The 13,916-nt window shown below is 48.0% G+C and overlaps 1 protein-coding gene across 6 annotated transcripts in view; it reads right to left on the bottom strand.

The window, feature by feature from the left end:
- The window catches only part of RALGAPB (Ral GTPase activating protein non-catalytic beta subunit), a 392,859-nt gene that overhangs the window by 210,154 nt on the left and 168,789 nt on the right, over nucleotides 1–13,916 (bottom strand). For all 6 annotated transcript variants that reach the window (XM_029614592.1, XM_029614596.1, XM_029614594.1 and 3 more), the window contains 2 exons: nucleotides 13,208–13,322; nucleotides 5,894–6,041 (listed from right to left, as the gene is read on the bottom strand). In XM_029614592.1, the coding sequence (XP_029470452.1) occupies nucleotides 5,894–6,041; nucleotides 13,208–13,322 (263 nt within the window). The remainder of the gene's footprint in view (nucleotides 1–5,893; nucleotides 6,042–13,207; nucleotides 13,323–13,916) is intronic.

Raw genomic sequence — 13,916 nt, 5'->3', positions numbered from 1 at the left:
GCTGAAGAGGATGCATATGCGCTCTTGCCCATGGTACCACTTCCAGGGTTGCCGTCATTAAACCAAGTATCTGAAGATAGGACCATATGGTCGGGTACAGAGTGCTCATCAATAGATGTAGATGTGCCATCAACTTCTGAATACGAGTTTCCAGCAGGAAAACATTGCCCTGCTTGGTGTTGAACCGAACCTTGAGATATTCCAATGACTGAGCAGGCTGAAGATGGCTCTTGGCAGGTTCACCACCCAGCCGAGCTCCTGCAACAGGGAGATCACCTTGCAGGTCACCAGGCAGCTCAAATCAGCCAATCGTCCAAATATGGTTGAACTGGGATCCCATCCTGTCTCAATTCTGCACAACTACTACCATTACCTTGGAAAAAGACCTGGGAGCGGTGGCCAGACCAAAAGGTAGTGCCCAAAACTGATGACGTCCCAGAAATGCGAACCACAGAAAGAGTTGATGCTCTAGTCGAATGGGAATGTGACTATACGCCTTGGACAGGTCCAAAGAGATCAGAAATTCCTCCAACTGCACAACAATTATCACCCAGCACAAGGTCTCCATGAGAAAATGTGTCACCTGCAGATGACTGTTGACACTTTTGAGATCCAGGAAGGGACAAAAAGATCCCTCTTTCTTGGGCACAATGACACCCCATATTTTCTTGAGATGTGGGCATGGGAATCACAGCCCTCAGACTGAGGAACCTTGCCAATGTCTCCTCCACTGCCTGCTTCTTTTGCAGGGAGAGACCATGAATACGTCCCAAGGAACACTGCGAAACTCCAGCGAATATCCTTCTTGTGTCACCTCCAGGACCCATTGATCCGATGTGATCTCGACCCACCTCTGAAAGAAGACAGAGAGGCATCCCCCTATCTCCTGGTCCTGGGGGTTGGAGTCTCAGAAGGACGAGACATACCAAAAGGCCGAGTCCTCTGGAAGGTCGCTTTTCTATAGGGTCGAAAACGCCTGGAGCCCCTAACACGACCTCTCATGCTAAAGGAGAATAGTGTCTGCTTCTTATCCTTTGGAAATCGAGGGACCGGTGATTCACCCCACTTACTAATTTCTCCAACTTGCTCCCAAACAAAAGTGAGCCTTTAAAGGGCAATTTCGTGAGGTTACCCTTGGAGGTCGCATTGGGGTAACCAATTTCTCAGCCATAACTGATGCCTGGCCATTATTACCGAAGCCATCACTCTGGCTAAGGTGCGAACTAAATCATAGCCTGCATCTGCCAAGAAGGTGGCCACTGGCTCCCTAACTGCCCTGGAATTCACCCGAGTCATCAACCTCCTCCAAGAGACGTAAACAAGAGCAAGCCACCAGGGAACAACAAGAAGCTATTTGCAAAGACATTGCCACTGCCTCAAATGCCTGCTTAAGTATAGTTTTGATCCTCCTATCGTGTACATCCTTTAAGGCCGTTCCTCCCTCTATGGGGATAATAGTCCGCTTGGAGACTGCACATTCAAGTGCATCCACCTTCGGAAAATATAAACACTCTCTCACCACCAGATCCAGAGGGTACAGGCCTTCCAAAACCCGGCCTCCTTTGAAATTAGCCTCCGGGGCGTCCCACTCAAGATCAATCAATTTTTGAATGGTCTCCATCACAGGGAAAAAAAGACAAGAGGCGTTACGCAAAGAAACCAAAATAGGATTTTTCTTTGGCTCAGACATGGAATCTGCTTCAGGTATTCCCAGCATATTCAAGGTCTGGGAAATCAGGGCCAGCAGTTCATCTCTATGGAAAAACTGTAGCATAGTCCTATATGGTTCTAGTTCCGGAGGAATTTCTCCATCCTCTAGACAGTCTGGATCGGCCTCATAATCTGTGCCATCTGAATCCCTGTCTGGCAGACCTGCTGCCGATTTCGGAGTACTCCGGCGCTTAGCAGTAGGTCCAAGCAAGGTTTCTACCTGCAACTCTGCCCTGTGAGCATTGGATGGGGCTGAGGACTGTGCCTGAAGAAAGGATTGCAATCCCTGGAAAAATTCTACCCATGAAAATTTTGAAGGATCCATGCCAAAGCCAGAAGGCACGTCAGGCATACTCATTGAACTACCTTCCTCTGCTGACGAACCAGTTAGGGGAGTTTCAATATCAGGCACCCCACCTGACGCATCTTTACCTAGATCCACATTCGGCTAGGAAGAACCAAGCTTAGTGAAATCAGAAGAAGGTAATTCTCCTTGAGCCTCCAAACAGCACTGGCACAAGTTAGCAGGCACTCCAGGCTGATATGTCTGCATATGACAGGCAGCGCAAAGAGAAAGGCGCTTAGGTTTCTTAGGTTTAGGCGCCATTAGGCCGACAGTACTCTAAGCAGCGACTGAAGGTTTGTGTCCAGCTGTTTTTATTATTATTTTTTTAGGTTTCCAAAAATCTGTGTGTTCCAAACCTGGGCGTCCAGCACCAATGCATCCCTAAGGATAGGCGCCACAAAAAGCTTAGGTGCATGGCAAAACGCCCAACCTGTGCGCACAGGTAAGCGGGATGGTCACTAAGGCACCGCTTAACTTGGATGCCCAACCTGGATACACAGCTGGATGCACAAGCTGAACAGACAATTCTGAAGAGAGCAGCATAACACACAGACAAAGCACGAAAAAAGCTGTTGAGCCTACCATGTGGCACACAGTGAAAAGGCCTTAGAGCAGGGCCTAGCCCTCAGAGGTTGCTCAACCCGCCAGGCTGCCAACATCCCTTAGACTCCCACAGAGCAGGATGAATGACAGAACAGCATGCTGAGCATGAGACCAGGGAAAGGAGGAAGCCCTACACCAAAAACTCTCCTTCTCTGTCTTTGTAAATATATTTTTTTTAAACTTATCTGAGTTCAGCCTTACCTGGCTGAGTACAGAGATGGTCTCCGGCTGTGGAGGGAGAGAGAATATTCAGTCACCGCCGTGCTTGGCTTCCTGCAACCGCTGCCTTTCAGCTGTTAAAAAGCTAAGTCCATGCCGGCTGAAAAACCAGCTACCTGACCAAGGCACTCATCTGAGGGTCCACGGAAATCACCTCAGGAAATCTCAACTGGGGGAGGGACCGTTTGGTATCACCGCAGGAGAGTGGGGCAAATTTTCCTTATTTCTCCTTTTCAATTCGAAGCAATCCCCAGTGGGGAGATGCACATCCACCATCTGCTGGAGACAGAGAATACTGGCAGGCTGATGTCACTGCAGGGGTGTATGTACTGTGACGTCAGTTTGCTCCGTCTCCATCTGCTGGCAGAGATGCATAACCCACTTGTTCTGGATTCATCTGACTGGACGCCAAGAAATGCAGCTATAATTAGATGAAGAAGCTGAATGAGAAGATAGGTTAAAGAAGCTTCTTGTTCTTTTTCAGGCCGATACAGTAAAGCGCGGCCGCGGTTACCCTGTTTCTAACCCGCTTTGTACCCACAATTTGACCGCGTAAGTCTAACCCGCGATTCACTATCCGTTTTTACCAATCCTTACTGCTTCCTGAAACTGACGCGTATCCCTTTCCGCCCGGGGCATGTATATGATATATAAACGATCGGATTAGCTATTCCCTCCGATACAGTAACGTGCGGCCCGATTATCGCCTTTTTAACCCGCTGTTTTGCTGCGTCTTTAACCTGCTAATTTACCGCCTACCCTTACCCTGGCGTTAGTGTGGTGAACTTAGCAGAGAGAGATGAAATTAAAAAATGAACAGTGTTAAAGCTCACTGCAAAGGAGAAATAATTATTAAAGTGGCAGCAATACTAAAGCTGAAATGATGTTATTAAGCTGTCAGCCAGGAACAAGAGAGAGAAAACTACTCGACATGTTATTAAAGCAAATAGTGAATAAATTGTAACAAACTTACTGCATGTGAATTTTCTTTTGAATGACAAACAGATATGTCGCCAGCAGAAACAAGAACTGCTCCGGAGCAGCCCCAGTCCTCTCGTCCCTCCTCCCGAGGTGCTCACCGCGGCTCCCCTGCCTCCCGGGGGCAGCCGGCAGCGAGAGCGGCTTCAGCAGCCCGGGGCAGATCGGGCGCTCCCCATGCGAGGCGCGGCTTCCAGCAGCCCCCGCCGGTGAAGGTGCATGAGTGCACGCCGTGACCTGAGCGCCCGGCTGGACATCCGAGGTCACAGCGTGCACTCATGCACGTACAGGCGGGAGTTCATGCACCTTCGCCAGCGGGGGCTGCTGGAAGCCGGCCCTCGCATGGGGAGCGCCTGATCCGCCCCGGGCTGCTAAAGCTGCTCTCGCCGCCGGTTGCCCCCGGGAGGCAGGGGAGCCGCGGTGCGCGCCTCAGGAGGAGGGGAGAGAGGACTGGGGCTGCTCCGGAGCTGTCAGCGCGCCCGCACGGGAGACCGGCACCCATGGACGCCCATCTGCTGCTGGGGGCTTGCGTGGACGTGGCCAGGGCAGGTGAGCGGGGGCTGGGGGAAAGTTTGCTCGTGAAATTTCGTCTCTTGCCCGTCCGAAGGAGGCGGAAAATCGGAGCTGCGTGCACAAGTGAACCATCCGCTTCCTGATACCTGTCATTTCAAATGTCATTTGAAATTTATTTATTTTAAATTCTTATATGCTGACATTCCTGTATAGTATACAGATCACACCGGTTTACAGTACAACAGAACCTTCGCGTGGGAGCGATACAAGGAACATTTGAAAACAAGGTATATTAACAACTCATAGAGTAAAGAAACTTCAATACAGCATAAAATAACATATAAATAACATATAACATATGAAATAGGGGTGCATTCCCATAAGGACAGGGAAACTAGGGGGGCTGGAGAGAAAATGCAGAGGACTCCCTCCAATGAAGCGCTGTTTGGGGGAACAGCAATTGGAAACCAAATAAGAAAGTGATGAGAATACCGGTTACCTGTTACTATATATAAGGATAAAAACTGATTGCAAATTACAGGTTACTTGGTTAGGTACCAGGTTAGGTGACAGGTACCAGCGCACCCAGGATACTGTATAGGCGCTGTATAGCGCTCTATACAGTAAAACGGATTGCGCTTCATGGACGCGGCTTGTATTTGCGTGTCATTTAAATACTGTATCAACGGTATGTGATCTAAACTGTGCGTGTGGCAAATGCGGGTGTGCCCGGCACTGCCGCACTCTCTTATGCATCCTTACTGTATCGGCCTGATGTTTGATAGAAATCCTGTTCACTAGATTGGTTCAGTTGTGTTTAAATATCTCAGCACTCTGCAGTTAATTTCAGTGCCTGTGTTTGAAAGCTCTGGTGGGCAGGTAGCCACTGTGAAACTACAGTGATTTTGGGTTCTATAAATATGAAGAAATAAATACCCTGAAGAACTTTTAAAAGACCATACTGATTATGCTTTCTCTGAAAAACTGCTCAGCATAATTAAACGCAGAGTTCCACCACAATAAAAAAATACAAGACTTCTTGTCATCTAGTTAAATTCTGATTAAATAACCAGGTTTTAACTTTTTCTCTAATAGAAGGTAAGTCTCTTCTCTATGGGCTTTCAAAGGCATTTTATTCCAAAGAATCAGCCCATAATAACTACATTCCTTCTACTTTATTTCTATTAGCCTTCTTTGTGATACCATTAGTGCTGCCAGCAAAACTTGCTGAGATGACCTTAATGCTCGTGAAGGAGACTATTTTATCAAAATTTCCGATATGTATTATGAGGCCCATTTGATTCAAAGATTTAAAAACTAATGAAAAGACTTTCATCTAATTCTGGTTTTCACTGGGAGTCAATGCAGCTCCTTTGTAAAAGATCGTCAGACTGATTCCTTGACCATGGGGCTCCCACTGTGACTGCTTTTTTTTAAAATTCCCTACATCAAGACAGTGACATAGTACAATGCAAAAATAACAAATCTGATAAAGCTAAACCATAACTGAGAGATGATACATACCTAGTATCATCTGGGTGTTGTTGGGATCAGTCTCTGTTTGCAAGGCTCCTATTAGTATATTGACAAGCCTCAGCTTCAAAGACAGGAATGTTACAGGCTTATCGCATAATGAGCTTTCATCATTGCTAAACTTTCCTTCTAGAAGAACCTTTAGGAGGAAAAAGAATTGATCATTAGGAGGACAATACTGAAATCCCACAGGCAGCTTGTAAAGTACCTGCGGACCTGCATGTGAATTTTCAAAGGGAAATGCCCTCTGAAATTTGCCTTTGACATTTCGGGCAGCAAACACACCGCATGTTTATTTGTTCTCGCTTAAATTGTATTTGCATGGAAGCAGGTGTAAGGTATGTGCTAGAAGTACACACAGTGATTTGAAAATGAAATCACGAAGCATATTTTCCATCCCCCGACCTAACCTTGGTACTTTTATTCCTGCAGGCAAAAGTATGTGCGCCATGAAACAGCATGCAAACATTTACCTGAACTAAGGGGTAACAATAAAATGACATCTTTACATAGCTAAACAAGTTTGCCCACATAAACTTTTAGATTATTGTCCCGAGGAACTGTACAAGTTACTGAAACTTTCATCATTTTCACTACCTAAAAATAGCACAAACACCCAAACCATGCTAAGATGAAGCAAAAAATCTGTTTTAGTGCTGGAAATGTATACATTTCTATTATAATTACCCAGCAATAGGGAAGCCTGGTGATATCACAGAATTCAGAGGGAGAGCTGGTAAGATTTACAATGGTGCTACTGGTCAAAAAGAAAACCAGCCTAATATCTATTAGGGATATGCATTTGTTACATCCGTTTCAGCAGGTATGCATATACCTCGCAGACTTTCTAGTACACAGGAAAATGAATAATATGCATGTATTTCATTATTAAAAATATATAGATAATATCTGTTTTTCGTGTGTACTAGAAAGACGTCAAGGTATGCACGCACCCGTCAAAACAGATGTAACAAATGCACATTCCTAGTATCTATCCTTCCTCTTAATTTTGTAGTTTTTTCCTACCCACAGGTATTTTCACTTTTTGTTTTTTTTTATTTTAATTTTTTTTTAAACTTGAAAGATGACAGAGTACAAAACTTGAAAGACAACTTTAAGGAGTCCAATATTAAACAACTAATACACATATTTTTAAAGAAAAATATAAATGTAACCTCCTACCATAGCAAATTTCAAAAGCCCATTTGCCCATGTTAACTGCATTTAATGTGGGTAAAGCGCAGTTGCTTATCTGTAACAGGTGTTCTCCTAGAACAGCAGGATGTTAGTCCTCAGAAGTGGGGTGACATCATCTGCTGTGGAGCCCAGCATGGAAAACTGTTGTCAAAGTTTCTAGAAACTTGCGTGTGCACGCAGAGCCCTAGGGGAGCCCCGATGGCTTTCCCTGTTCCCTCAGAGGCCACTCCGAAATCAGAGCGGCCTTGGAGGGAACTTTCCTTCCCCCCCACCTTCCCCCTCCCTTTCTCTACCTAACCCGCCCACCAACCCTATCTAAAAACCCCCGACCTTTGCTGACGAAGTTGCGCCTGCCTCTGGGCAGGTGTAGGTTGCACGCACCGGCCGAGTGCCGGCACGCGAGCCCCCGGCATGACCGCTGTGCTGGAGGCCTTGGTTCCACCCCTGCCCTGCCCACTCCCAGCCCATTTTTTCAAGCCCCGGGACATGCGCGCGTCGCCGGGCCCATGCAAAATAGGTTCAGCATGCGCAGGAGCGGGTTTTCGGGGTTACGCACGTAACCCTTTGAAAATCCGCCCCTTTCTGGGGCCAGGGAAAATGGCAATGTGAGCTTAAGCTTCCTTCAGATCAAGGGAGCAGAGCCAGTCTCCTCTTTTGAAGAGGGGAATCAGCGTACCCAGTGAGTCCATCTTGAACTTTTCTCGAGAGAAACTTGTTTAATGCCCTGAGGTTGAGGATGGGTTATCAGCCGCCATTCCTTTTCGGAATTAGGAAATACCTCGAATAGAACCCTTGGCCCTGCTGGGGGCGAAGGATTGGCTCTACCGCACCTGCTGCGAGAAGGGCCGGAGAGTTCTGATTGAAGTATGACCTGCTGGGCGGACAAACCGCATGATGGACATGGGGGAAGAGGTCCCTGGGAGCCGACTGAAGTTGAGACGGTATCCCTGACGGATTATGGTAAGGATCCATCGGTCCGAAGTGACATCCACCCAACGATGGGCAAAGCCAAGGAGCCTGCCTCCCACTGGGGAATCCGTCGTCAGGGGTGCGCTCGACTGACTCATGCTCCCTCACCGCCAGTCAAAAGCCCGTAGCCGGGGCTTGCTGGGGTGCCGGCTGAAGCCTAGGCAATCGCTGCTGGCGGGGGCAGCCCCTGGAGCTAGTGCGTGGCATGCGAGCCCAGGAGGCCATAGGATAATACCCTGCGAAGACTCTAAAACTAAATGTGATGAGCTCGCTCAATTTTTCCATAATAAAATAACTTCACTTGCCACGTGCTTTCCCACCATACCCTCACCCACCAAATTTATCCCAAAAAGCTCAGACTCTAAAATGGACACATTCGAACTCACATCTACCTCTGAAATCTCCTCAATACTTAAGAAAATGCGACCTGCTACCCACCTATCTGACATGATGCCCTCCAAAGTTCTCCTAACTATCCCAGACAGCATCTCCCAACCCCTAGCCGACATTATCAACACCTCTATGTCCACCGGAGATGTTCCCAAACAACTCAAACTAGCGATAGTAAAACCCATCTTAAAGAAACCAAAACTTGACCCAGCCGACTTATCCAACTACCGCCCCATCTCCAACTTACCCTTCCTTGCGAAAGTTCTTGAAAAAACTGTCAACACACAACTATCGAACTACCTAGATCAGCACCAGATCCTTTATCCATCAACACGGCTTTCGAAAATACTTCAGTACCGAAACTCTCTTAATAACACTCACTGACTACATCATCCAAGGTCTAGACAAAGGTCACTCCTACATCCTAGCCCTATTAGACATCTCTGCAGCCTTTGACACTATTAATCACTCTATACTGCTCGATAGGCTTTCTGACATTGGCATCTCTGGGACCCCTCTTCGCTGGTTCAAATCATACATCAGCGACAGGCACTTCAAGGTAAAAATTGAAAACCATGAATCCAAACCCATCGACATTACCAGGGGCATACCCCAAGGCTCCTCACTATCCTCCACACTCTTTAACATATATCTCCTACCCCTCTGCCTCCTCCTCTCAAATCTTGGTCTCCCTCACTTTATATACTCCGACGATGTGCAAATTCTAATACGTATCACAGACACCATCTCCAATGCCTTAAAAAAATGGGAATGTGCCGAATCCTCTATTAACAGCCTATTAATCCAACTCAACTTAGCCCTAAATACCAACAAAACCGAACTTATGATCATCGCACCCCAACACCTCAACCCATTACCTACCACAGCCAATTCCCCCCATGCCCCCTTAGTCTTTGCACAAAGCGTTAGAGACTTAGGTGTAACTCTTGACTCCCATTTCAGCCTCCAGAAATTTATTTCCTCCACCATCAAGGATTGTTACTATAAACTACATACCCTCAAAAAACTCAAACCTATCTTGCACGCTTGCGACTTTAGAACAGTCCTCTAAGCCCTCATTTTATCTAAGATTGACTACTCGAATGCTCTACTCCTAGGACTACCTAAGAACACCACAGCCCCATTACAGCTGCTACAAAATGCAGCTGCATGAATATTAACTGGCACATGCAGAAAAGAACACATTACACCCATTCTTAAACAACTCCACTGGCTCCCCATCGTCTCCAGAATACAATTTAAGACTCTTACCCTCATACATAAAGCCATCCACAATCCAGACATGCTCTGGTTCACAGACACCCTACACATCCGTTCCACTTCCAGACCTACCAGAACGCCATATCTAGCAACTATACACATGCCCTCTCCCAAACTCTTTCAACTTACTGCCACCAAACAACACGCCCTATCTCTAGCTGGACCTTCGCTATGGAACACAATGCCTACCCAGCTACGCCTCGAAACCTGCTCTAAGAAATTCAGACAGAAACTTAAGACTTGGCTCTTCACACATGCCTACTCATGATCCCCTCCCTGCCCTCTCATCCTCCTTACTTCCTCTCCCTCCACCTCCTTCCCCTCCCCCCTCTCTCTCCAGTTCCTCTCCCTTGATATCTATTCTTAATGCCCTCTTCCATCCCCTCCTAGATCCCCCCTTTCCCCCCCGCTCCCCCCTCTCCTCCCCCATTTATCCACTCCCTCCCCCCTTCCCCTCCAACCTTAGCCTCCTCACACACCCCCCTACCCCTTCACCTTGTACTCTGATTGTATATATTTTGTATAAATGGTTTTAATTTTTGCTTTCGTTTCGCGTTCCCTGAATGTGCAATAAAACCCCCTTGTATCCAACTCCCCCCCCCCCCCCCCCCCCCCCCCCCCTGTTCTTCCATCAGTTACACTGTAAAGCCCCGTTGGCTATTTTCATGTTGTATGGAACCCGATGTGATGTTTTCTTAACGAGCGTCGGTATATAAAAAACTTTAAATAAATAAATAAAAATAAATAAATACTTCCTCTGCCTATATAAGGGTTTCCGGGATCCTGGTCTGGAGGATTTCTCGCCGAGAACGGGGCATCGGAAGCACTAGCAGAGAGCTGTTGAAGGGTGTCGTGGAGGTCCTTCAATTGCGCTACCGCATCTCGGACCTTATCCCCAAAGAGTCACTTGTGCAGGGGAGGTCAGCTAATTTCTCCTGTACCTCTGGGCAGAGGTCAGCAGTTCTGAGCCAGGCCATCCTACGGCTGCAAATGCCCACTGCAGTGACGCGTGCTGCTGTCTCGAAGACAATGTAGGTGGATCGCACCTCATGCTTGCCAGCCTCTAAACCCAGCACGACAATGGCCGAGAGCGCCTCCTGTTGCTGCTGAGGTAGACCCTCTGCAAGGTCCTGGACTCGCTTCCAGAGGTTTCAGTTGTACTGAGTCATGTATAGCTGGTAGACGGCAATACGGGCGACCAGCATAGCGCCCTGGAAGACCTTCCTGCTCAAGATGTCAAGTTCCCTATGTTCTTGCCCCGGGGGGGTGGGGGGGCCGGATGGCAGAAACGTGGGTATGGGAGTGCTTGCCTGGCTTTTTTCAAGTCGGACTCTACGACCACTGACTGGTGGGGGAGGGGCTGCTTCTCAAACCCCACAGCTTGCTGCACCAAATAGGTGGCATCTGCCTTCCTATTGACAGGGGAAAAAGAGATCGGGTGCTCCTACATCCGAAGGAGGAGGTCCTTGAAATGTCGTGGATGGGAACTGCCACGATCGCCTTAGGAGCATCAAAGAACTGAAGTACTTCCAGCATCTTATGATGTGTAACCTCCTCCATGAGCAATTGGAAGGGGATAGCCTTGGCCATGGCCATGACAAACCCCGTAAAGGACAGATCCTCGGGGAACGACCAATGCCTTTCCACCGGCGGGGAGTGCTCCGAGAGGCTGTCGTCTGCGTAGTCAGAGGAAGATTCCATGGAGTCATCCCCCCAAGGGTCATAAGGCCCATCCACTGTACTAGGGCCAGCATGGCGTGGGCGAGGCCCGTGTGGGATATCAGCCCTGGGCTCTGATGGCTTTGGAGGCCTCAAGGACACCGTGGGAATTGACGACTCCCTTGGCATCGAGGGAGCCGGAGGCTGCGGGAGGCCAGAGGAACCCAGTAAGGGCTCAGGGAACCGAGGCCTCGGGAATACGACACTGGCCACATCTTCCTCCTCGAAGGACCCGATGATCGGGATTGCTCCAGTGGGGGGGCATCAGTGCCCGTTGGGGGATCGAAGGCCCCTCGGGCACCGGATGGTCAGTAGGGCACCTAAAAGGATGTCCAGATGCTCCAGCAGGGGTGCTAGAATTGACGGTGGAGGCTGCTCGACGCTCTGAAGTGCCCTGAGCACCGCGGTCTGAACCCTGAGGTCCAACTCCTCCTGAAAGTCCGGTGAGGCCAGGACTGAGGGAGGGGACGAGATATCACCAGCTCTTCCTCAGGTTTCCGAGGTGGCACGGTGCCCGACACAGATATCAATGGGGAACGCCTCAGACTCCCGGGAGCATCAGAGAATGGGGTCTCTGATGGCCAGGGTATGGCCACCGACAGTACTGCGCTGGAACAGGAGCCGTGCACAGACAGTGACTGGTAACGATGTTTGCGGGATCTTCCATGGTGCTCGGCCCAGCCTCTCCGTGGCACCGAGGAGGCGGAGGACCCTGATGTCCGGGACACTGGTGAGATCATGGAGGATCTGTCACCATCCCCATGATCCTTTGAAGAGGTGGAGAGAGGGAGCGTACCCAGGGGCTCCCACGACCTCTTGGTGTTGAGGGGTCCAACACTGGTGTGGATGGAACAGACTTGGAAGAACCAAAAAGCTTTTCCATCTTATCAAGACGTGCACAAACGACACCGACGGACATCGTGTGAGGTCCCCAGGCAGAGGATACATATCTCATGCGGATCCGTGTTGGACACAATCCACGGGTACTGGGGGCACTGACGAAAAATGGACAACGCCATAAAAGCTACCTGGCGTGCGATCGATGACTGGCAGTCATTGTGAGGTGAGGTGTCTGGAATCGACCGCAAGGAGTGAAAAATAGAAATTTAACCTACCACGCTGAGGAGGCAATCTATCACAAAGGAGGACCCAACGATGGAACAATGGGAAAACAATAAAAAAGTGGAGTTCTACAAACCGTGAGGCAAGTGCACCGTGGAAAAGAAGAGAGACTGAAGGGGGACCTTGCGTGGACGTACAGATAGTGGCATGCTCAGTGTGCTGGTCAAAGCTTCTAGAAATTTTGACAAAAGTTTTCCTGGGCTCCATCGGATGATGTTATCCCACTTGTGAGGATTACCATCCTGCTTGTCCTAGGAGAAAACCTATTGACAATTCAATAGCATATATTATAGCAATTTTCTTAGGGGCAGAACCGGGGTTGGCTTGGCAAGGTACACATGGGGTGTTTATTTTATACCTCCCTGCACATACTTCCTGGTATGAAGTTTGTATCTGACAACTTTGCTGGTATATATGTACTCATGGTCCCAGTTGAGTTGATTTTCAAAGGGAAACTCTACTGGGACTTTCCTTTCAAAATCTGGCTTGCAGGACCATGGGTTGAACATGTACGGGAAACATGTACTGGCTTGCAGGGGAGGCTGAAAATTGGCCTCCTCATCGAACATGTGTGTTCAACTGAAAACATTTGAGCCCCCTATATACAGCTGATAAATAACAACCTACTTCCGATTTTACTGTGCCGAAATGATGAGGGAGTGGCAGCAAGGACAGCAAGATGTGGATAGAAGATCTCCTCAGCTCTGTGGGATTTACATACGTTTTAAACTTTGAGAGTTCCCTGAAATTGAAAGAGGGAAAGATTACAAAATATTTAATGAATAAAAGCAGAAGAACTGCCAAAAAGGATCATATCAAAAAGTTCATCTTGGCCAGCCCATGCTCTAACAATTGCAAGCAGAAAGCACAGAAAGCAGGACATGTGTGCGAGAGATTTAATTTCACATTTATAACCATTCACTTACACGGTACCTTAGTGCACTGTGGGAAATGGATGCATATGGTGAAATGTATTCTTTAACATGTTAATTTCCTTTTTTTGAATCCAGTCAGATCAGTCCAGATGAATGGGTTATGCTCCCTGCCCAGAATATGGGCAAAGAGATCAACTGGTTCGCTGATGTCACCCCTTACATGCATCCGTGCTGACCTCAGCTTATCAATATTACCTGTAACAAGCTAACTATCCAACAATTTAAATCCCTTACAAATCAGAGGGCTTTCCAGAATAAACAGAAAAATGCAACGGTCATACTATACATCAACTCTGACATTGACCTATCTGTTTACCAGGAAGACTGTCCAAAATAGCATTAACCACTGTAAAAAGACTGAACGAGAGGCTTATTTGGCACTAACCCACGGTGGGTTCTTG

This window comes from Rhinatrema bivittatum, chromosome 8, assembly GCF_901001135.1.
Source record: "Rhinatrema bivittatum chromosome 8, aRhiBiv1.1, whole genome shotgun sequence".
NCBI lineage: Eukaryota > Metazoa > Chordata > Amphibia > Gymnophiona > Rhinatrematidae > Rhinatrema > Rhinatrema bivittatum.
The sequence above is the reverse complement of the archived record's forward strand: the minus strand, read 5'-3'. Positions and strand labels throughout refer to the sequence as shown.